Consider the following 26,336-nt stretch of genomic DNA (forward strand, 5'->3'; position numbering starts at 1 on the left):
TGGATAATGCAGGTCATTTTTTGGGAATATCTCGGGAACTCGGGGCCCCTAGAGAGCTGAGACTCCCGCAAGATTTCTTTCCAGGTAGCAAGGGATGTGTATACCAAGTTTCGTTGAAATGGATGGTTGCGTTTTTGAGTTTTTGCACAACATACACACATATATACGTCCTTTTTTTATATATATATATAGATTCGCACAGGCCTAGTTTTAGCTTTGCTAGAAAGATATTGTCATGTACTATACAATGTCCGATTTTCATTTTTTACCTCAATCATGGCATAACTCCTTTAATTCCTGTAACTCACTATTAATCGGTCTTCCCCTCTCCTAGCTCTCCACAGTGCTACACCACTCTATGGGGGGAAATTATCATGAGGAGAATATTAGTCAGTGGAGTCTGTGTTGGAGTATTTTATGCCACGTTTATCAAATGTCCCATGTTGTTTGATAACTTTGTCTTATCCTTAAAGGGGTTTTCTGAGACTCTGGATAGGTTATCAGTATCTGACTGGTGGGGGTCTGACACCAGGGACCCTAGCCGTTCTGCTGTCTGAGAAAGCAGCGGCGCTCGCAGTAACGCCATGGCCTTCTCTCAGCTTTCACTAGGCGACGTCACGTTCATCAGTCATGTGGCCTAAGAGCAGCTCAGCCCCATAGAAGTGAACGAAGCTCAGCTGCAATAAGGATAACCACTATACAATGTACGGCGCTGTGCTTGGTGAGTATGGAGAAGGCTGCGGAGCTCACGGGAGCATCAGTGCCTTCTCAAACAGATGATGGGCAGGGGTCCCGGGTGTTGGACCCCCACCAATTAGAGGATAGGTCTCTGAAAACCCTTTTAAACCTAACACTTTTGTCTCAGTGATAAATATGGAGTGAAACTCATTAACATAGCTAGCCACACCCACTTTCCCACCCATATTTCAAAACTGGAATAAAATACCAAAATTCACCCCATTTTGAGACTTTTTGAAGCCAGAATTCTGGAGTGAAGGCATGATAAATCAGGGCTAAGACTAACATGCTTCATAAACCAGGCCTCCCCTCCAGTTAGAAATGTACATTTGATGTACAGCAGGGGTACACAAACTGCGGCCCTTGATACCATTCTGTGCAGCCCCCAACCATGTGGTGACAGACATGTATGTCTATGTCTTGTGGCTGCTCACATGTATTTTTCCACTAGATGGGAGTCCTTGAACTGTAACTAGACTTTAATGGTATATATTGTATGTTCAATGCGCCATAAATACAGTATTTCCGTTAATACCACTTTAAAGAGGTTGTCCAAGTTATTTTTATTGATGACCTATCAGATTGGCGTGGGTCCAACACCTGGGACCTCCGCCAATCAGCTGTTTGAAGAGAAGGTGCAGCGCTGCCTCCTCTTCTTCATTGTTTACTTGCTTGCTGTCGCATCGGCAGCGACGAGCAGGTGTAATTACACCTAAGCCGTCCCATTCATTTCTTGGTCCTATACACTTGTAAGTGATGCTTCAGACCCTCCACAATTTTTGCACCCTTTCAACTTTTTCTATACCTTTTTGTAGAGGGGAGGGGTCTCCAGAAATGGTCTCACTAACGCTATATACAGCAAGATCACAATGTCTCTGCCTACTGGTTATAAATCTAGCTTTACAACCAAGCATCCAACTCGCTTTCGCAGTCACTGCACACACTGAGCACTCATTCTGAAGCTGTGATATTTGGACACATTGAACTTCCATTGTTTGGAGCATTTATCCAGGGAAGCTAAATCTTTTTCTCATGTTACTAATGCCTCCAGGAATATCCGCCCGTTACACACTTCTGTGTCATCAGGCAAATCTTTCCTACCAAGCCTTCTACTATGTCACCTACAAGAATATTAACCCCTTCAAGACCAGGCCCATTTTCATTTTAACATTTTTGATTTTTCCTCCGCATGTTCCAAAAGCCATAACTTTTTTATTTTTCCATTCACATAGCTATATGAGGGCTTATTTTTTTGCGGGACAAGATGCATTTTTTAATGCCACCATTTAATTTACCATGTCTTGTATTAGAAAAAAAGAAAAAATATATATTTGTGTGGCAAAATTTAAATAAAAACAACGGAATTCCACCAAGGTTTTTGCGGTTTTGACATCACAGCGTTCACTATGCACTAAAAATGACCTGACGTTTTTATTCTGCGGCTCAATACAAATGCCGCGATACCAAACTCAAGCAGTTTTTTTTTGTTTTACTACTTTACATTTTTTTTAAACCTTTAGAAGAATCAAAATTTTCTTTGCATCGCTATATTCTGACAGCCATAACTTTTTTATATTGCGGTCTACAGAGCTTTATAAGGGCTTGTTTTTTTGCGTAACAAACTAGTTTTCATTGATGCAATTTTTGCAGTATATACAACATTTTGATCACAGTTCTTGAATTTTTTGGGGGACAAAATGACAAAAAAAATTGCAAATCGCATGTTTTCCTTTTTTTTCCTGTTACTGCGTTCACCGCACAAGAATTAAAAATATATATTTTAATAGTTCAGACATTTTCAGACGAGCCGATACCCAATATGTTTATTTTTTTTATTGTTTTTGTATTTTTATATGTAAAATTGGGAAAGGGGGGTGATTCAAACTTTTAATATATTGGTGTTTTTTTTACTACTTTATTAAACTTTTTTTTTACAACAGCTATCCCCCATAGGGGCCTCGTACATGCAATCTTTTGATCCCCTCTCCTATTCACCATAATAGAGATCTATTACAGTAAATAAGATTTTTACACACTCCATTCTGCGCTATGCCTCGTGCATAGCTCAGTATGGAGAAAGCCATGGCAGACCTGGATCGCTTCAGCAGCATCCAGGCTGCCATGGCAACCGATCGGAGCCCCGCGATGTTTCATCCAAAGTCGATTCGCTCATCCCTAATTCTGATGCTGTGCTCCATTAAACGTGCATTTAATGCATTGAGAGGACTCTCGAGCTTACACATATAATGGACTCATGGAGGAGTCCTCAGTGCATTGTACTGCTGGTTTGTGGGAGTGCAAGTAATATGAAGATAAAAATGACATAATCGGACTCAGCATCACTTACACCATACACTTTTGCTCTAGTTTGGGGGAGGGGGGTTGTTGGAGCTGACAGATTCCATTTTAACCATGCCACTTTCTAAAAAAGCAGCACCCATTTCCTGGTAAGCCACACCCCCTTTCAGACTATAAACAGTTAATTTATCTAAACCTAAATGCACCAGGAAGAGAGACGGGAGATGCCACGTGTGCACTGTGTGCGCCTTCCCTTCATAAAGCTGATCGGCAGGGGTGCCAGGTGTTGGACCCTCGCCGATCTGATATTGATGGCCTATCCTGAGCATACGTCATCAATATCAAAAGACTGGAGAACCCCTTTACATTTGGAGGGTAAGATAATATTCACATGCAAATAGATTTGTTGCAAATTTTTATGCAACTGAAGGCAAGTAACATGGATTCAGAAGAATGGCACAGTTGAAGGAACTTTTGCAACAAACCTGCATTATGTGATTATACACTTAGTATTTGTGTAGTCACATGAATCTGGTAGGAGAAGTAAGAACAGTTCATTGGCTGTAACATGGTTTATCTCCAAGTGATCTCTGATTTCTAGGAAATAGTAGCATGTGGAAAATGTTCTTCATAGTGCAAGGAGATGATTTCAATTTAAAGAAAGGCTTTATGCACATTGGTGTTTGGGTTCCATTCTTTTCTATGGCTGCTGATGGGCAGAGTAAGGGCTCATGCACAGGGCCATAGCTGTGGTCCACAGCTGATGCCCTTTGTTTTTGCGCATTGGATGCAGACCCATTAATCTCAATGAGGCCGCAAAAGATCCAGACAGCACACCCGTGTGCTGTCCCGCATCCGTAAGTTCGAAAACACTTAAAGCCGGGTGCATGAGTCCTAAATCAATCTGTGTAGTGAAAAAAAATTAAACCAATCATATCTGCCATGAATCCTGTAAAAGCGGAATCCATGGTGCCAGTGTGAACAAAAAGACTGGATTTTCCTGTTATACATTACTTATATATTACTTTTCTCACTGCAGGAGAACAATCACAAATACTACTCATCAAGAGTGCTGGGACCAGCGGAACTGCAAGGTCAGAACCTGTTGGTGGATTTACTGCAAGAGGACACCAAAAAGGCCACAGTGCTTACCATTCTGTCGAGAGCACACAGGCAAGCCTCGGTGAGACCTCCCCTGTGCTGAGCCTAGACAAACAGTACACCTGAACTCATACCACCCAGGTTGGACAGAAACTGTTGCGGTTCACTGAAAAAGTACAATCAGATTTACATATGCAGCCATCCTAGCATGGAGGGTCAGATTTTTTTTCTATGTGTTGCATGATAAGCTCAGTTGCAAAATGAACTAAAAAACAGGCATATTACTGCTATCTACAAGTTCATGTTGTAGAAAGCTGAAATGTGGCACCAAAATAAGTCTATGGGTCAGTGCAGTCCCTTAGTGTGCCTTGGTTTCATACTGGATGCCATACTACAGAATTATTCTTGCCTAAAGTTACTGCTTAGAGGAAATAATATATCTGGCTGTACAGAAGCATTTTACCGGAGCACACAGATCTCCAGCAGGCCTTTAATGATCTCCTGTACAGGCCTCATACACAAAACGGTGTGTGCATACAGCCTGACACCACTCTCATAGAGATATTGTTAAAGGGGTTTTGCAAAATGATGATATTGGAAGCCTATCTTTAGGATAGGTTGTCAAAATCAGATTGGTAATGGTCTGAATCTCAGCACCAACTGTTGATCAGCTTTTTGAAACCACTAACACTCTACTGTGTCCAGGAACAAAAATGGATTCTTTATATGCTACTGAACCAATATATTTTTCTGGAGAAAAATTGATGACCATTCAAGTCAAGTTAAAAGACAGAGGAACAGGCAGTAGCTCTAAAAGATGTTTGACAGCAGTGTCAAACAACACCATAGAACTCAGCTTCCTGGATTCCTGTGCGTATGACATGGGGAGGCAAACTGAGATTGGAGACAACGGAAGTTGAATTTAAATTTACGAGTTTTAGAAAAAATACGCTTAATAAGCTTATCATGACTTAAAGAGGCTCTGTGAAACCTATTACCAGGCACACTGCCTTGTAGGGTTGATCATGCTGATTAAAACGATACCTTTATTTTACGAAACACACAAAGTTGAACCCAGCACCGAAGTATCTCTGAGTTGCTCGTGTCTTTATTGGTGGCGTGGGCATTTAAAAAAATATATAAAACAGCATCGACACAAATCCTCTCACTCCAGCGATAGTCTACACGTTTCGAACAAAAAGTTCTTACTTATGACTAAAGAAATTGCCCAACCAACTGAGATTTATAAAGGGCTATTCCTGTCTCCAACTCCATTGAAAGTCGGAAGGAGGAGACAGGTGTGTAGCCTCATTTTCATTGATTGGGGCGTTACTAGTGTTGCTATCCTAATTACATACAAAGTGCAAGAAACATATAAAATGTGACATTTTGTGTGCTCATTAACAAAAGCAATGGATGGCAATATAGTCCATGGATCTCATTTGCGTTTTGGTAAAATCCAAAGTCTTATCCTACAAAAAAAACGCGAACATGAGCTTGCATGTCCCACAAGCCGCACAATCTGAATACAAATGTGAAAATAAACTATTGTTAATCACTGCGTATAGTGCAGCAAGGATACACATGGCTGATATAAATATAAGAAAAATTGGTGGAAATGTAAGAACATAAAATGCTGATTCTGAAAATATTCAATAAACATGCATTAGTTGCTTCTTTAAATTTAAGCCTGTTGGGGATCTAGTTTTTAATCTGAATATCCAAAAGGCTTCTCTTTGTAAAATTAGCTTTTTAATATCCCCTCCTTGAACCGGAGTAAAAACTCGTTCAATAGCATAAGCACAAAAGTGCTGTAAAGAACGATTGTGTTCTGTGATGAAATGTTTTGCTGCACTGGAGATATTCACATAAGATGAATTTGTGATGTAGGATATATATTCGAGAATTCTTGCTTTGAATTTCCTATATGTACTACCCACATACAGTAAGTCGCATTGTTTACATTCCACCACATAAATAACCCCAGTAGAATTGCAGTTTATATATGATTTGATGGGGAAAATGAAAGTGTGGTCCGAATCATAAAAAGTTTTTTTGCACGTTTTGCAGGGATTATTCCCACATCGAGTAAAACCTACCAGGTATTGGGTTTATTGGTCTTAGAAGTTTGTGAGAAATAAGCAGGAGAAAGGGTGTTAGCAAGGGTGGGGGGATGTCTGGAAACTATTCTGTGTTCATTTTTAAGTATTTCATATAGTGTCTCGTCTTAATAGAGGCTAGAGATACATTTAGACAGCACCTGTTGTATTTGTGAAAACTGTTTGCTGTATGTAAGAACTAGTGTAGGTATTGTATGCTTAGCTCTCTTTTGTTTGGAATTGTTATTGGCTTTTTTAAATAGTAAGTCCCATCTGGATTTATTTTGAGCTATAACTCTAGCTCTTGAAATCATCCATTGGGGATACCCTCTTTCTGATAGACGGATATTAATTGTTTGACTTTCCCTCTGAAATAAATAATCCGCGCTACAATTGCTCCTAGTGCGGATGAACTCGCCTACAGGGATTGCTTTCAACGTATATGTAGGATGATGACTATTGGCTCTCAGGATTGTGTTGCCTGCAATGGATTTGCGGTATGTCTGCGTTTGTATAATCTGATTACTAGCACCTGTAAGGGTTAAATCCAAAAAATGTATTGCAACTGTATCATAAGAGCAGACAAAACGCAAGTTGTAAGGATTATTATTTAAATAATTAAAAAATGAGGGTATGGCACACACATCATCGCTCCAGATTAGGAGCAGATCATCGATGTATCGGCCATACCACTCAATGGCTCCCAGAATTGGATTCATCATTATAAATATATCGCTCCTCCCAGTAAGACATAGAGAGGTTAGCAAGCGATGGAGAGAATTTAGCCCCCATAGAAACCCCCTGTATCTGCAAAAAATAGCAGCTGTCAAAGGAGAAGTAATTGTGTGTTAGAAGGAAACTAGTGACCTCCAACACATATTACTATATTTATGCAGGTGATATTCCAGGGTAAGTAATGCAACATGATGGGGTATGGATGGATACAAAGAAACCACATCCGTGGTCAACCAGGTAAAACTTTCTTTCCATTTTTTATCATAAAATCCTCTGGGAACGTCCCCAGTATCTCTGACATATCCAGGGACGCGTTTAACCAGAGGTTGCAAAATAGTATTCAGCCATTGCCCCAGTCGCTCTGTTAAAGAGCCTATCCCAGAAATTATGGATCGAAGAGGTGGGGGATTTAACCCCTTATGAACTTTTGGTAGGGCAAGTATGATGGGCAACTCTACATTTAAATAGGTATACTGTTTATGGCAAAAAAAACTTATCCCTACGAGAAGCCGAATGGATTATTAAAACTAATGCGATGGGAGGTTTAGGCTTTAACGATAAAAATGACCTTGCTGTATGATTTTAATGTTTAAATTTACACACGAAGGTGATCCGAAGAATTGATTGATGCACCTGTTTAGCAGTGACGTGCAGAGAGGAGACAGGTATATATGGTGCTCCCCTTTCACGTCACAGGAGGCTTGACAAAGCGTGATTGTTGCACGAAACGGCTGTTGCCTTTTTTCTTCTGTGAATTGTGACCCGCACCCGCTATGTTTTAACCCGAATAAAGCTACGACTTGTTGAAGATTCGGTGAGTGCCGCCTTCTCTTTTTTCTTCTAGCTTTGATGACTTTATTGGTTTTTCATTTTGGTTGAGCACCACTCGATTTTTTGCATGGTTGCTGAGAGCAAGTTACCTGCACCGTACCACGTTCAGTAGTGCTGGCTGTGTTTTCTCCTTTGTATTGTGGATATATTTATAATAATGAATCCATTTCTGGGAGCCATTGAGTGGTATGGCCGATACATCGATGATCTGCTCCTAATCTGGAGCGATGATGTGTCTGCCATACCCCCATTTTTTAATTATTTCTAAAATAATAATCCTTACAACTTGCGTTTTGTCTGCTCTTATGATACAGTTACAATAATTATTTTGGATTTAACCCTTACACATGCTAGTAATCAGATTATACAAACGCAGACATACCGCAAATCCATTGCAGGCAACACAATCCTGAGAGCCAATAGTCATCATCCTACATATACGTTGAAAGCAATCCCTGTAGGCGAGTTCATCCGCGCTAGGAGAAATTGTAGCGTGGATTATTTATTTCAGAGGGAAAGTCAAACAATTAATATCCGTCTATCAGAAAGATGGTATCCCCAATGGATGATTTCAAGAGCTAGAGTTATAGCTCAAAATAAATCCAAATGAGACTTACTATTTAAAAAAGCCAATAACAATTCCAAACAAAAAGAGAGCTAAGCATACAATACCTACGCTAGTTCTTACATACAGCAAACAGTTTTCACAAATACAACAGGTGCTTTCTAAATGTATCTCTATCCTCTATGAAGACGAGACACTATATGAAATACTTAAAAATGAACACAGAATAGTTTCCAGTCCCCCCACCCTTGCTAACACCCTTTCTCCCTCTTATTTCTCACAAACTTCTAAGACCAATAAACCCAATACCTGGTAGGTTTTACTCGATGTGGGAGTCATCCCTGCAAAACGTGCAAAAAAACTTTTCATGATTCGGACCACATTTCCAATTTCCCCATCAAATCATATATAAACTGCAATTCTACTGGGGTTATTTATGTGGTGGAATGTAAACGATGCGACTTACTGTATGTGGGTAGTACATATAGGAAATTCAAAGCAAGAATTCTCGAATATATATCCTACATCACAAATTCATCTTATGTGAATATCTCCAGTGCAGCAAAACATTTCATCACAGAACACAATCGTTCTTTACAGCACTTTTGTGCTTATGCTATTGAACGAGTTTTTACTCCGGTTCAAGGAGGGGATATTAAAAGGCTAATTTTACAAAGAGAAGCCTTTTGGATATTCAGATTAAAAACTAGATCCCCAACAGGCTTAAATTTAAAGAAGCAACTGATGCATGTTTATTGAATATTTTCAGAATCAGCATTTTGTGTTCTTACATTTCCACCAATTTTTCTTATATTTATATCAGCCATGTGTATCCTTGCTGCACTATACGCAGTGATTAACAATAGTTTATTTTCACATTTGTATTCAGATTGTGCGGCTTGTGGGACATGCAAGCTCATGTTCACGTTTTTTTGTAGGATAAGACTTTGGATTTTACCAAAACGCAAATGAGATCCATGGACTATATTGCCATCCATTGCTTTTGTTAATGAGCACACAAAATGTCACATTTTATATGTTTCTTGCACTTTGTATGTAATTAGGATAGCAACACTAGTAACGCCCCAATCAATGAAAATGAGGCTACACACCTGTCTCCTCCTTCCGACTTTCAATGGAGTTGGAGACAGGAATAGCCCTTTATAAATCTCAGTTGGTTGGGCAATTTCTTTAGTCATGAGTAAGAACTTTCTGGTTCGAAACGTGTAGACTATCGCTGTAGTGAGAGGATTTGTGTCGATACTGTTTTATATATTTTTTAAAACGCACACGCCACCAATAAAGAAACGAGCAACTCAGAGATACTTCGGTGCTAGATTAATTTTTGTATGTTTCGTAATTGGAGGTCTTACCTGTGGTTTCTGTGCACGTGGAGATACAAAATAAGGATAGTAATACGAGCTGGATATTCTTACTATGGATACCTTTTGTCTGGATGCTAAGCAGTTGCAGAGATTTCTGCTGTTTTATTCATATGCAAATTAGCAAATTGGAGCAGCAGGGGCACAACTGAATCCTTGGAGCACTGCTTTTCTCGGCAGCAGAAAACCTCTATTCTAGAGATGGTAAAGCCTTAGTAGTGTATATGATATGTACATACTATGACACGACACTGCCCTCAGCGTGCTGATGTCTAGCCCTGTCCATCAAGGGGAGGGGGGAGTGTGCAGAGCACAGGGGTGTTACAAAAGCAGTGCTACAAAGATTCAGCCTTGTCCTTGGTGCTCCTCGTTCTTTTGCATATGAATAAAAACGCAGATATCTCTGCAGCTGTTTAAAGAGGACCTTTCATGATTTTTATTTATTCTAGATAAATACCTTTACTTGCGGGGTACCCCCCACTGATGCTGCCACCCTGCCTGTTTCTTTTAAATATCGCTCCTGTGCCCCCTTGCAGTTTTCCCGCTCAGTATGTTAATACTGAGCATCGGTACAGGGAGGAGGAGACGCCAGGGTTTCTCAATGGGCGTCTCCTTCTCCCTGGCTGTGCCGCAATCCAATCACAGCGGATCACGGCACAGCCAGGGAGAATGAGACGCCCATTGAGAAACCCTGGCGTCTCCTTCTCCTTGAGAAACAACTAAATAGTCAAATAGAGGTGGCGTTGAAAGTCAAGGACCACCCAGAATTCTCTAAAAAGGAGTCAGAATTACAACTGAATTTTGAGAGGTTCAAATCTAGTCTGGTTGAACAGAAACATCGTCAATTTATTAAGGACCTAAACGAGTTCAGAAACAAAACTGCATATATAGTGCCACGGCCCAGCCAGAAGGGGTCAATTGGTGAAAGTTCAGTATCAGAGGCAGAAAGCTCAGATTTGGAGCACTATCAGCCACAACAACAATACTATGACCAAAGGTCTAATTAGAGAGGCAGGGGCCGAAATAGGACTAGGAATCGTTTCTCCACTACAAAGTTTCAATCAAGGGGAAACCAGCAAGTTAATCAGTATCCAGGGACACAATGGGAATCTCAGACTACCCTACCCCCAAGGGAAGAAGGGCTCACAAAAGGAGATCATGGTGGGAAACCACCTATAACATCAGTATCACTGGGGGCTCCCTCATTAGACTTTGCCTCATCTTCAGCATCCTCTACTATAAACACTTCCCCTTTTTTAGGTCAGCCACCTTTGAGCACATACACCTTGAGGGACCGGGTTCAACAACCCCAGCAAAACAAGAGAAATTAACAATATCTGTGGCGCAACCTGTGATTCTGAATTTGTCAGAAGTACCTCTATCAGACACTGAACAAAAATTGCTCACAAAGGGACTACCATTTGTACCTACCACACGTTTCAGTACTTTTGAATTGGTGAAAGATATTCACCTATTCATCAGAAAGCTCAGGTGGCATATTTTTTGCTCCTCGGATAAAAAAAGAAGCCTCGAGTTGGGGCTTGAACCGGGGGACTTGGAAGGCTTTGATATTCTGGTTGACCTTCTGGAGGACAATGAACGCCCCAAAGGCCATGGCATGTTCAACACCTTAAGAAATAAGAGCACTAAGATGCCCCCTAAAACACTAGGGGAAGCAAACATCGACCTGTTTTTGACTTCGGTGATTAGGAATGTTAACAATATTGTACCTACATTGGGTAGTAAGAACTATACATCCTCTGATATGGAGGCACTGCGACACCTGAGTCCAAATAAAAATCTGGTGGTTAAACCATCTGATAAGGGAGGAAACGTGGTGGTTCTGTCTAATCAGCAATATTGCAACATGTGTAATTCACTTTTATCAGACAGGTCGAGCTATGAACGACTGAAAGACAACCCCACCATAGTCTATTCACAAAAAATATCCCAGATTCTGCTGGAGGCCCTTGAGGGGAGGCTGATCGACCGGAAGGAACATGAATACCTTGGACCACCAAATCCGAGGGTGGCTACATTTTATTGCCTTCCAAAAATTCATAGGGGGACCAGTCCCCTCTAGGGTTGACCAATAGTATCTGGGATTTACAGTCTGACCGAACATGCAGGTACATACATTGACCAGATACTCCGTCCATTTGTGATAGCACTGCCATCTTATCTTCGAGATACAACGGACCTTCTTAGACATATTGACGGTATCACATTAGAACCAGGGGTGTGGTTAGCGTCTATCGACGTCGAGGCTCTATATACTTCAATCCCACACAATCAGGGCCTGGCAGCTCTCAAGTATTTTCTGGATTCTAGATCAATTGATCTAAAAGATCACAATCATTTTGTGATCCGACTATTGGACTTTGTGTTAAATCACAACTACTTCGTGTTCAATGGGCAATTTTACCACCAGCTCAGGGGCACAACGATGGGGAGCCCATGTGCCCCAACTTATGCTAATTTGCTCCTGGGCTGGTGGGACGACACTCTTTTCTTTTCTGAGACCATGACACGGTGGACGAGGTACATTAGTTTTTGGTCTAGGTTCATTGACGATATTCTATTACTGTGGTCCGGAACACCGGATGATTTTAAGCTTTTTATGAAAGATCTTAATACTAATCATATAGGGTTGTTCTTTACATATGAGCTCCAATGTGATAGAATAACATTTTTAGATGTACAAATCCAGAAAGGAGAAAACAACATCCTGAATACCACACTCTTTCGTAAAGAAACATCCATGAACAGTTTACTTAGATGGGACAGCTTCCATCCTAAACAATTGAAAAGAGGGATCCCTAAGGGACAATTCCTGGGGGTCCTCATCATTATTCCACCGCTTTAAGGATAGAGGGGATTCTGACTCCTGCCTGTATCAGGCTTGGAACCATGCTGAATCCGTGAATAGATCCACACTACTCCAGGCGAAAGGGAGAAAGGAAGGGCCACAAAAAATCATTAGGGTTATCGGTACATTTGATACAGAAGCCTACAGAGTTCGGGAAATTCTGGGATGTTATTGGTCTTTCCTTAAAACTGACCCAGATCTAACCAACGTTTTCAAAGAATATCCAGCTATAACTTTTAGACGTGGACGTAGTCTAAGAGATGCATTAGTGCATAGTCATTTTGAGCCACCTACCATACAAAAAACCTGGTTGACGGATAGGAGAAGTGGTACCCACAAGTGTGGTAGATGTAAGGCGTGTTCCTTTATTAAAGTAGGGGACACTGTCACGCCTTGCCCTGTGAATGTGCGGAGATCTGTCAGACTGGCTGCACATGTCGGACTTTGTTTGTTTTGATTTGGGTTTGAGCTGGATCCACCTTCCCTCAGGTGTACTGGGTTTCATTGTGAGTGAGGCTATTTATCCCTCCTTCCCCCAGTGACCTGTGCGGGTTATAGCTCTTTCCTGGGAGCTCTTGATTTGTGGTGGATTGTCTGCTCCAGCTCTGAGCAAGATAAGTCCTCTCCTTCATTTCTCTTTGTGTGTTTTATCTAGGCCTCTAGGGAGACGGTTGCTTCTTCCTGGTTTGAAGAAGCAGGTTGCCTCTTCCCTTTTCCCTGCTGCTTAGGGTTTGCCCAGGGTGTTTAGGTTTTAGGTGCGAGGGCATGTGCATATCCACCATAAGGGTAGGCACATGGGCACAGCAGTTTAGGGAAAGCTTTTAGGGATCGCTAGGAGGTGACCCTTTTCTCCCTAGCTTTTGGGCCTAGTCGTTTGTTCTGTTTGTTTTCCTGTGTTTGGTTATTTCCCCGCTTAACTACCTATCGTGACAGACACCTTCTCTGACAGCGATCAGAGAAGAACATACACTGCACATACATTTGCAAACTGTAACACTGTAGGTTTGGCCTATATGGCACAGTGTGAGTGCGGTAGTAGGTATGTCGGTAAAACGAGAAGAGCCTTTAAGAAAAGGATATTAGAACATCTTGGCGACATTCGAAACAAACGCAACAAACCACTCGCAAGACATGTGTTGCTTCACCATGGTGGCAATTCGAGATGTTGACAAAATCTTGAAACAAAAAGAGCCCAAATGGATCTACATGTTAAACACTATGTTACCATCAGGCCTCAATGACAATATTGACTACTCATATTTTCTCTAATTAGCCAGCTACATATCTGATCAAGTAGTGGTCATCTGACCCTGGTTTAATTAATATTGTAATGGGGAATGTGTTTCCATCCCCGATAATATTGGGCCATTCCACGTACTTGATCTACCCCTTTCAATTAATATCTGAGCACTGAACGGGTATTACTGACCCGTATACTTTGGCAGTTGATCCCCCTCCCTTCTACTTTTCATTGTAACAGCAAGATATCCTGCCCTCTACCTTATAGGAACAAAACAGCAAACACCTAATGTATATATACCTGAGAATAAATGACATATGCGGTGGGTACAAATTGGATCGATACACTCAAGATTATTGAGCCGATCATGTGATCATAGTTGGTCACGTAGTGTCCGGGCAGTTACAGAATGTCCCATGTGACCGGATGTGATGCTGCGGCATCACGTGACCGGCAAGTTACACACGTGATGTCGACTGCGTCACTGTGTGCGGCCGGAACTGACGTGACTAATTGGGACACAGGTAGCCTCCCCTTCTCCAGAACTGGCGGCTGATTTAAATTGGACTAACGCCCCCATGTGTGTCACTCTATCTACACTGATGGGAGGTTGGACACAGGTATGTCGTGCTGCCTTTTAATAGCGGTACTGTTTTGTTCATATTCTCGGCGGGCTACCATGTACATTGTCAATATTGTTTTTGTCTTAGATCACTGGATCAGTGGCCCGTATCTACTAGGAATGGAGTAACCTTACTCACTGGTGACTTGACCATCTTGGGTAGAATTCCCGGCACACAAGTACCACTGATATGATTACCAATATGCGTGACATGCAATATATGGATGTAACACGTTGTATTTGAGACGTGAACACATACAATTGAACTGGTGTGATACGTGGAAAGCACTAGATTGGTGTTACAAGTGGGCATCTTGATTGTTGGCACAACCAGTTGAGGAGAGTTGGGAGCCGCAAGCCAAACTTGATCTTTGGTCTATGATTCGAGTTTGATCATTATTTTGCGGCTGAATAAGTTATTAATTATTGGTATACATGTTTAACAACTATACTTTATGCCTGTCTGATGCCTATTGGGACACGTGTTGAGTGTCCCCTGATGAGCCCTATTTATTAAACCGGGCGGAACGCGCTGGGTTGGGACAAAGGGACCTTATATATGTGTTGGTATTTTCTAACTATCGAGGTACCCTTTTAATAACATCAATAATATACAATAGAGTTGAAAGTGTACTTGGCGTCTGTTTGGACAGTTGCTTTGCTCATAATAATCTTTACTGGGGGAATATAAATTCCATCATCATATATGAGCAAATATATTTTTGATATATTCCGCATTTATTATTTTTTGTGTATCTAGATTAGTCCACATTATCAACTATAGGCCACCCCAATAGGGTGGGCCGGTATCACCTGGTTTCAGGGCCATCTTAGGGCATATAGGAGGTTCCTGAATACGGGATCGCCCCTATCGGGGCAGCCATTCCGTTTTGTAGGCAGGGATCAAAGTTTAGGGTGACTAGTACGGAAAGAGCCCCAAGTCTACATAACCACCCTGCCTATGAAATTGCCCCTTCCTACATCATGGAGGACTGATGACCATCGGATCCCGACTATATGTATTATTTGTTGTTTTGTTCAATATGTGCTATATGTGGGGTTATTTTAATATAATAGTATAATAAAGGTTACGTTTTATATTATAGTGGTATTCTGTGATAGTGCTGTAGAACATAACCAGATCTTTTACAATGTACATTATTTGTACTTGCATGTTCTTGTCTGGATTACTGTAAGCTTTACTACTGTAACCTTGGTCTACAACCTCACTCCATTTCCTTCGTTCTGCAGTCTATATATCATCTACCGTATGTATTTTTCGCTTACAGAGAGTCGTTCTTTCCTTTGACTTCCCTTTCTATGGGCATCCATTGAGGCACATCACAATAGCTACTGGAGGTGAGAGAAATTAAACCCTGCTGGTATGTTGCTTATTTATTTTTTTGCTAATTATATATTACAGAATATAAATAATATATGGATTACCCCCAGGTTTCATCTTTATGGGCGACATCCTTCATAGCATGCTGACTGCAACACAGTACATAGCACCTCTCATGGCAAATTTCAACCCGAGTTACTCCAAGGAATCTACAATCAGGTACAGGGACAATGGTAAGTACAGTATTATAGAAGCTCTGCAATCTACAGATAGTCAAATTATTCTGGGATATATTTGTGATATATTCTGTGATATATTTTCAATTCCCTTTTACCCACTGAACATGACCCCTCTTTTTTGAGAGCACCATACTTCTAGAAGACAATTTTTCACTGCATAAGGCTCCATTCACACATCCGCAATTCCATTCCGCATTTTGCGGAACGGAATTGCAGACCCATACATTTCTATGGGTCCGCAATTCCGATCCTGAAAAAAATAGAACATGTCCTATTCTTGTCCGCAATAGCGGACAAGAATAGGCATATTCTCTTAGTGCCGGCAATGTGCGGTCCGCGAAATGAGGAACGCACATTGCCGCTGTCCATGTTTTGCAGATCCGCAAAACACACACGGATGTGTGAATGGACCCTTACTGAGTAATGATTTTAAAGAGAACATGTATACTGATGTGAATAGAAAATGTTCACAAGCATAACCTTGCATTGTCTCTGACAGGTACATGTGTTGTGGTTCAGTGGAACCAAGTTCGTCTCCATGACAGAGAAAATGCTGGAAACTTTACTTTTCTAGCTGCTTTATATAATGATGGACGGATTGTGTTTGGGTACAAAGAGGTATATGATTACTATTATTACATAAAAGTTTGAATGAATGATGAAAAATTGTATATTCTTGATCGAAATTACAATCTGGAAAAAAATAAATTTGACCTGGCTACAATACAGATGTCCATGCTTTACACAGTAAATAAAGGCAGTCATGTTGCAGTGAAGTGTCATCACTTTACAAATTCCTTTACTCCTTCCTGGTGCCATGAGATATGAGGGGTGGTGAGCATGCTCTACATTACTCATTTAGCCCTTGCTCACTGGCGCCATGCTCTGCCCCTGCCCCCTCATACCAGGAGATGTTATACACAAGAAATTAACAAACTCCACTGTGTGTCATTCAGTTCCTAAGGGAGATTTATCACTCTGACGTACAGAAGTGTTCAGAACAGAGGTGAGAAATTTCATGTAGATGGCAACAAGTAGTTGTGCCATTTTCAAAGAGAACGCACTGCCTTTTATTGTTGAGCTTAAAACAAGATATTTGTATTCCAAGAGGTGGCATTTGCTTTTCCTCCTGTATACTGGTTAGCAGCTGCATTCAACCACGTTTTTTAGTCATGATTCCAGAAATTGCAAGCCCTGATAGTCTATAAATAATACACAAACTTAAAGGGGTTTCCCGTTTTTTTTTAAGGGATGACCTATCCTCAGGACAGGTCAAGTAAAAAGCAGTTGGCACTCCGTCCTCTCTATGGCGTGGTGCACGTGTAAGGGGTCAGACTCACATGTACATAGTTGAAGATAAGACCGGCACACACTCGATGCAATTTCTTTTCTTTATTGGTCACATATAAAGACACTTGTGACGCGTTTCGGCTCAGGGAACGAGCCTTTCTCAAACAGGCATTACAAGACAAAAATCAGGGATTTAAATAGCCCGGAAGACACAGGATATGACGTCAGATTAAATCATGTATACAAAAGATCGAAAGCAGAAAAAGGTAATCAGTGTTCAAAGTAGATCACATATTTTTAAATTATATGTATGCTGCATACAAAAGTGTTACTATTAACTATACTAAAGAAGCAGAGATCACATCATATAGATGAAACGCAAAGAAATTTTTTTTGTTGTATAAAATCACAGAAAATCCATCACATTTTCTGTAAGAAAAAAAGGGAAGGGAATTTTTTTTTGATCAACAGGATTAAAATGTATGCTCAGAGTAAACTCTACATCAAAGGAAACTATTCAGGTCATAATCTCGATTTAGCCCTTTTGGTTCCAGGGTCTGCAATTTGTGCATCCAAAAGGCTTCTCGTTTTTTTAGAGATTTAATTCTGCCACCTCTCCGTGGACAAGGTACTTGTTCTATTATCTGAAAACGCAATTGTGAGATGTTATGTCGACATTGATCAAAGTGGTACGGTATTGGAAGTAGCAAATTCTTTTTCCGTATGGTTGATTTATGTTTACAAAATCTGTCCTTCATTCTAGTAGATGTCTCACCAACATATATGAGTCCGCACGGACATTTCAAGATGTATACAGGGTGGGCCATTTATATGGATACACCTTAATAAAATGGGAATGTTTGGTGATATTAACTTCCTGTTTGTGGGCCATTAGTATATGTGAGGGGGGAAACTTTTCAAGATGGGTGGTGACCATGGCGGCCATTTTGAAGTCAGCCATTTTGAATCCAACTTTTGTTTTTTCAATAGTAAGAGGGTCATGTGACACATCAAACTTATTGGGAATTTCACACGAAAAACAATGGTGTGCTTGGTTTTAACGTAACTTTATTCTTTCATGAGTTATTTACAAGTTTCTCTTTGTTTACAGCCATTGACATGTCGCCGAGGTTAATACGTGAGGAGCGGATAGAAATTGTGTTGATGTCTGCTGAACGCAGTAACCGGGTCATTGCAGCAGATTTCAATGCAAGACACCCTACGAGACCACCCATCTCCCATGCTACAGTTAGCAAACTGCTTGCTAAGTTTCGTGAAACTGGTTCAGTGTTGGATTTGCCAAAATGTGGACGCATGAAATCTCTAATGAAGAAACATCAGTGGCTGTCCTAGCTTCATTCAGCAAGAGCCCACAGCGTAGCACTCGCCGCATGTCACTGGAGAGTGGCATTAGTCGAACATCCCTTCGGCGGATATTAGCTACTCACAAATGGCACCCTTACAAACTCCAGCTACTGCAGCATCTCAACGAGGATGACCCAGATCGGCGCACTGAATTTGCAGAATGGGCAAAACAAAAATTGGAACAGGACCCTCAGTTTTCACAGAAGATTTTGTTCAGTGATGAGGCAAACTTTTATGTGAATGGTGAAGTTAACAAACAAAACCACCGCTATTGGTCTGACACTAACCCACATTGGATAGATCCCTCCAAGACTGTTGGAACAAAAAAATTTATGGTGTGGTATATGGGGTACAAAGATAGTGGGGCCATTCTTCATCAATGGAAACCTCAAGGCCACTGGATATGCGAAATTGCTACATTATGATGTGTTTCCCTCTTTATGCACTGAAGCTGGCACGTTCCCTTAGTTTTTCCAGCAAGATGGTGCACCACCACATTATGGGTGTCAGGTCCGAGCATTCCTAGATGAACAGTTTCCTGGAAAGTGGATTGGTCGTCGTGGGCCAGTTGAATGGCCCCCAAGGTCTCCCGATCTGACCCCCTTAGACTTTTATCTTTGGGGTCATCTGAAGGCAATTGTCTATGCTGTGAAGATACGAGATGTGCAGTACCTGAAACTACGGATACTGGAAGCCTGTGCTAGCATTTCTCCTGCGGTGTTCCTATCAGTGTGTGAAGAGTGGGAGAAGAGGGTTGCATTGACAATCCAACACAATAGGCAGCACATTGAACACATTTGATAAGTTGTGAGAAACTTGTGAATAACTCATGAAAGAATAAAGTTACGTTAAAACCAAGCACACCATTGTTTTTCTTGTGAAATTCCCAATAAGTTTGATGTTTCACATGACCCTCTTCCTATTGAAAAAACAAAAGTTGGATTCAAAATGGCCGACTTCAAAATGGCCACCATGGTCAACACCCATCTTGAAAAGTTTTCCCCCTGACATATACTAATCTGACACAAACAGGAAGTTAATATCTCCAACCATTCCCATTTTATTAAGGTGTATCCATATAAATGGCCCACCCTGTATAACAAATTTACTGTTGCATGTGAAAAAGTCATTGATAGAGAATCTCTCACCTGTGTGTGGATGAGTAAACTATTCTCCTCTAATTACACTGCAGCAATGTATACACTGCAAACAGGGAAATGTACCTCTTCTAGGTGTTGATAGTGTCATCTGTCTCGCCATTTTATCACTGCCAACATCAGCCTTGACCACCATATCACGTATATTTTTAGACCTCTTGTAGCATATCATCGGTGGATTCTGAAATTCATATTCCAAAAAAAACCACAGATTCCATTTGTAGTGAAATATCATCCTTGGATAAATAAATGCAGCTCTATAATAAATAAACATTGGAATATTATGGCCAGAGCCTATACAGACATTGATGAATTTTAATCCTGTTGATTAATTTTTTTTTCCCTTCCTTTTTTTCTTACAGAAAACGTGATGGATTTTCTGTGATTTTATACAACAAAATTTGTATGCAGTATTCATTGTTATAATTTAATAATATGTGATCTACTTTGAACACTGATTACCTTTTTCTGCTTCCGATCTTTTGTATACATGATTTCCTTGGTAACCTGATGTCATATCCTGCATCTTGAGGCTATTTAAATCCCTGATTTTTGTCTTGTAATGCCTGTTTGAGAAAGGCTCATTCCCTGAGCCGAAACGCATCACAAGTGTCTTCATATGTGATCAATAAAGAAAATAAATTGCATCCGAGTGAGTGCCGGTCCTATCCTCAGGACAGGTCATTACTATCTGATTGGTGGGGATCCAACACCTGGGACCCCGCCTATCAGCTGTACGAGAAGGCACCGTCGCTCACAGTAGTCCCGCAGCTGTCTCTCTGCTTACCATGCACAGCGCTGTACATTATATAGCAGCTGTGCTTGGTATCGCAGCTCAGCCCCGTTCACTTTAATGGAGCTGAGCTGCACCTAGGCCAAGTGACCAATGATCATGATGTCACATGGCACAGGTAAAGCCGCGAGAAGGCTGCGGCACTATTGCATGCGCCGGTGCCTTCTCAAACAGCTGATCTGCAGGGGACCTGGGTGTCAGACTCCACCGATCAGATACTGATGACCTATGCAGAGGATGGGCTTTTCAGTTCAAGAAAATCAGTAACAATCTTTTGACTCATAATAAATGTTATGATGCAATGAGTTCTCTTGGGAGCATTAAAATAATTGACACATCTCATAAATTAATGTATAATTTCAGTCTCAGATTGGAGCTACATACAGACATTTGTTCTGCAATTACTGAGACATGGCTCGTTAGGTCTTCAAAATCTAAGAGTCATGTACTGTGGATGCCCCTTTATTAACCACCTCAGCCCCAGTGCTTAAACACCCTGAAAGACCAGGCCACTTTTTACACTTCTGACCTACACTACTTTCACCGTTTATTGCTCGGTCATGCAACTTACCACCCAAATGAATTTTACCTCCTTTTCTTCTCACTAATAGAGCTTTCATTTGGTGGTATTTCATTGCTGCTGACATTTTTACTTTTTTTGTTATTAATCGAAATTTAACGATTTTTTTGCAAAAAAATTAAATTTTTCACTTTCAGTTGTAAAATTTTGCAAAAAAAACGAGATCCATATATAAATTTTGCTCTAAATTTATTGTTCTACATGTCTTTGATAAAAAAAAAATGTTTGGGTAAAAAAAAAATGGTTTGGGTAAAAGTTATAGCGTTTACAAACTATGGTACAAAAATGTGAATTTCCGCTTTTTGAAGCAGCTCTGACTTTCTGAGCACCTGTCATGTTTCCTGAGGTTCTACAATGGCCAGACAGTACAAACACCCCACAAATGACCCCATTTCGGAAAGTACACACCCTAAGGTATTCACTGATGGGCATAGTGAGTTCATAGAACTTTTTATTTTTTGTCACAAGTTAGCGGAAAATGATGATTTTTTTTTTTATTTTTTTTTTTCTTACAAAGTCTCATATTCCACTAACTTGTGACAAAAAATAAAAACTTCTATGAACTCACTATGCCCATCACGAAATACCTTGGGGTCTCTTCTTTCCAAAATGGGGTCACTTGTGGGGTAGTTATACTGCCCTGGCATTCTAGGGGCCCAAATGTGTGGTAAGGAGTTTGAAATCAAATTCTGTAAAAAATGACCTGTGAAATCCGAAAGGTGCTCTTTGGAATATGGGCCCCTTTGCCCACCTAGGCTGCAAAAAAGTGTCACACATCTGGTATCTCTGTATTCAGGAGAAGTTGAGGAATGTGTTTTGGGGTGTCTTTTTACATATACCCATGCTGGGTGAGATAAATATCTTGGTCAAATGCCAACTTTGTATAAAAAAATGGGAAAAGTTGTCTTTTGCCAAGATATTTATCTCACCCAGCATGGGTATATGTAAAATGACACCCCAAAACACATTCCCCAACTTCTCCTGAGTACGGAGATACCAGATGTGTGACACTTTTTTGCAGCCTAGGTGGGCAAAGGGGCCCATATTCCAAAGAGCACCTTTCGGATTTCACAGGTCATTTTTTACAGAATTTGATTTCAAACTCCTTACCACACATTTGGGCCCCTAGAATGCCAGGGCAGTATAACTACCCCACAAGTGACCCCATTTTGGAAAGAAGACACCCCAAGGTATTCCGTGAGGGGCATGGCAAGTTCCTAGAATTTTTTATTTTTTGTCACAAGTTAGTGGAAAATGATGATTTTTTTTTTTTTATTTTTTTTTCATACAAAGTCTCATATTCCACTAACTTGTGACAAAAAATAAAAACTTCCATGAACTCACTATGCCCATCAGCGAATACCTTGGGGTCTCTTCTTTCCAAAATGGGGTCACTTGTGGGGTAGTTATACTGCCCTGGCATTCTAGGGGCCCAAATGTGTGGTTAGGAGTTTGAAATCAAATTCTGTAAAAAATGACCTGTGAAATCCGAAAGGTGCTCTTTGGAATATGGGCCCCTTTGCCCACCTAGGCTGCAAAAAAGTGTCACACATCTGGTATCTCTGTATTCAGGAGAAGTTGAGGAATGTGTTTTGGGGTGTCTTTTTACATATACCAATGCTGGGTGAGATAAATATCTTGGTCAAATGCCAACTTTGTATAAAAAAATGGGAAAAGTTGTCTTTTGCCAAGATATTTCTCTCACCCAGCATGGGTATATGTAAAATGACACCCCAAAACACATTCCCCAACTTCTCCTGAGTACGGAGATACCAGATGTGTGACACTTTTTTGCAGCCTAGGTGGGCAAAGGGGCCCATATTCCAAAGAGCACCTTTCGGATTTCACAGGTCATTTTTTACAGAATTTGATTTCAAACTCCTTACCACACATTTGGGCCCCTAGAATGCATGGGCAGTATAACTACCCCACAAGTGACCCCATTTTGGAAAGAAGAGACCCCAAGGTATTCGCTGATGGGCATAGTGAGTTCATGGAAGTTTTTATTTTTTGTCACAAGTTAGTGGATTTTGAGACTTTGTATGAAAAAAAAATCAAAAAAAAAATCTGCATTTTCCACTAACTTGTGACAAAAAATAAAAAATTCTAGGAACTAGCCATGCCCCTCACGGAATACCTTGGGGTGTCTTCTTTCCAAAATGGGGTCACTTGTGGGGTAGTTATACTGCCCTGGCATTTTCCAGGGGCCCAAATGTGTGGTAAGTAGGTAAATGACCTGTGAAATCCTAAAGGTGCTCTTTGGAATATGGGCCCCTTTGCCCACCTAGGCTGCAAAAAAGTGTCACACATGTGGTATCGCCGTATTCAGGAGAAGTTGGGGAATGTGTTTTGGGGTGTCATTTTACATATACCCTTGCTGGGTGAGAGAAATATCTTGGCAAAAGACAACTTTTCCCATTTTTTTATACAAAGTTGGCATTTGACCAAGATATTTCTCTCACCCAGCATGGGTATATGTAAAATGACACCCCAAAACACATTCCCCAACTTCTCCTGAGTACGGCGATACCAGATGTGTGACACTTTTTTGCAGCCTAGATGCGCAAAGGTGCCCAAATTCCTTTTAGGAGGGCATTTTTAGACATTTGGATACCAGACTTCTTCTCACGCTTTGGGGCCCCTAGAATGCCAGGGCAGTATAAATACCCCACATGTGACCCCATTTTGGAAAGAAGACACCCCAAGGTATTCAATGAGGGGCATGGCGAGTTCATAGAAATTTTTTTTTTTTGGCACAAGTTAGCGGAAATTGATATTTTTTATTTTTTTCTCACAAAGTCTCCCGTTCCGCTAACTTGGGACAAAAATTTCAATCTTTCATGGACTCAATATGCCCCTCACGGAATACCTGGGGTTGTCTTCTTTCCGAAATGTGGTCACATGTGGGGTATTTATACTGCCCTGGCATTCTAGGGGCCCTAAAGCGTGAGAAGAAGTCTGGAATATAAATGTCTAAAAAATTTTACGCATTTGGATTCCGTGAGGGGTATGGTGAGTTCATGTGAGATTTTATTTTTTGACACAAGTTAGTGGAATATGAGACTTTGTAAGAAAAAAAAAAAATAATTCCGCTAACTTGGGCCAAAAAAATGTCTGAATGGAGCCTTACAGAGGGTGATCAATGACAGGGGGGGTGATCAATGACAGGGGGGGTGATCAATGACAGGGGGTTGATCAATGACAGGGGGGTGATCAATGACAGGGGGGTGATCAGGCAGTCTATATGGGGTGATAACCAGTCATTGATCACGCCCGTGTAAGGCTTCATTCAGACGTCCGTATGCGTTTTGCGGATCCGATCCATCTATCAGTGGATCCGTAAAAATCATGCGGACGTCTGAATGGAGCTTTACAGGGGGGTGATCAATGACAGGGGGGTAATCAATGACAGGGGGGTGATCAGGGAGTCTATATGGGGTGATCACCACAGTCATTGATCATGCCCCTGTAAGGCTTCATTCAGACGTCCGGATGCATTTTGCGGATCCGATCCATCTATCAGTGGATCCGTAAAAATCATGCGGACGTCTGAATGGAGCTTTACAGGGGGGTAATCAATGACAGGGGGGTAATCAATGACAGGGGGGTGATCAGGGAGTCTATATGGGGTGATCACCACAGTCATTGATCATGCCCATGTAAGGCTTCATTCAGACGTCCGGATGCGTTTTGCGGATCCGATCCATCTATCAGTGGATCCGTAAAAATCATGCGGACATCTGAATGGAGCTTTACAGGGGGGTAATCAATGACAGGGGGGTGATCACCACAGTCATTGATCATGCCCCTGTAAGGCTTCATTCAGACGTCCGGATGAGTTTTGCGGATCCGATCCATCTATCAGTGGATCCGTAAAAATCATGCGGACGTCTGAATGGAGCTTTACAGGGGGGTAATCAATGACAGGGGGGTAATCAATGACAGGGGGGGTGATCAGGGAGTCTATATGGGGTGATCACCACAGTCATTGATCACGCCCCTGTAAGGCTTCATTCAGACGTCCGGATGCGTTTTGCGGATCCGATCCATCTATCAGTGGATTCGTAAAAATCATGCGGACATCTGAATGGAGCTTTACAGGGGGTTGATCAATGACAGGGGGGTAATCAATGACAGGGGGGTGATCAGGGAGTCTATATGGGGTGATCACCACAGTCATTGATCACGCCCCTGTAAGGCTTCATTCAGACGTCCGGATGCGTTTTGCGGATCCGATCCATCTATCAGTGGATCCGTAAAAATCATGCGGACGTCTGAATGGAGCTTTACAGGGGGTTGATCAATGACAGGGGGGTAATCAATGACAGGGGGGTGATCAGGGAGTCTATATGGGGTGATCAGGGGTGATCAGGGGCTAATAAGGGGTTAATAAGTGACGGGGGGGGTGTAGTGTAGTGGTGCTTGGTGCTACTTTACTGAGCTACCTGTGTCCTCTGGTGGTCGATCCAAACAAAGGGGACCACCAGAGGACCAGGTAGCAGGTATATTAGACGCTGTTATCAAAACAGCGTCTAATATACCTGTTAGGGGTTAAAAAAAACACATCTCCAGCCTGCCAGCGAACGATCGCGGCTGGCAGGCTGGAGATCAACTCTCTTACCTTCCGTTCCTGTGAGCGCGCGCGCGCCTGTGTGCGCGCGTTCACAGGAAGTCTCGCGTCTCGCGAGATGACGCATATATGCGTGACTGTGCGCAGCGCTGCCACCTCCGGAACTCCTGAAATCATTCAGCCGGCATCCTGTCAGAACGCCAGGGGGGGTCATGTGACCCCCCCGTATCGGCGATCGCAGCAAACCGCAGGTCAATACAGACCTGCGGTTTGCTGCGCTTTCTGCAGTTTCTGATCAGAAACTTTAGTATGCCTAAAATATCGATTTTGCACCCCCCCCTGCATGATTTTTTGCCGGCAGGTGGTGCAGGGTGGGGGTTGATGGGCGGTGGGGGTGGTGCGGCATGCGGGATCGCGATCCCCCACCCGCCTCCTCTTGAAAATTCGTTGGTGGCCAGTGGTATACCAGAGTGTCAGCACATTGCTGACACTCTGGTATAAACGGCTGACATCTGTGCAG

At 41.6% G+C, this 26,336-nt stretch overlaps 1 protein-coding gene across 1 annotated transcript in view; it reads left to right on the top strand.

Moving 5' to 3' along the window:
* The window catches only part of PLXDC1 (plexin domain containing 1), a 124,530-nt gene that overhangs the window by 29,775 nt on the left and 68,419 nt on the right, over positions 1-26,336 (top strand). The window contains exons 3-6 of the mRNA XM_040436303.1: positions 4,076-4,219; positions 15,770-15,839; positions 15,933-16,055; positions 16,561-16,679. Coding sequence (XP_040292237.1) covers positions 4,076-4,219; positions 15,770-15,839; positions 15,933-16,055; positions 16,561-16,679 — 456 coding nt within the window. The remainder of the gene's footprint in view (positions 1-4,075; positions 4,220-15,769; positions 15,840-15,932; positions 16,056-16,560; positions 16,680-26,336) is intronic.

Source organism: Bufo bufo, chromosome 6 (assembly GCF_905171765.1).
Source record: "Bufo bufo chromosome 6, aBufBuf1.1, whole genome shotgun sequence".
In the NCBI taxonomy this organism is placed as follows: Eukaryota; Metazoa; Chordata; class Amphibia; order Anura; family Bufonidae; genus Bufo; species Bufo bufo.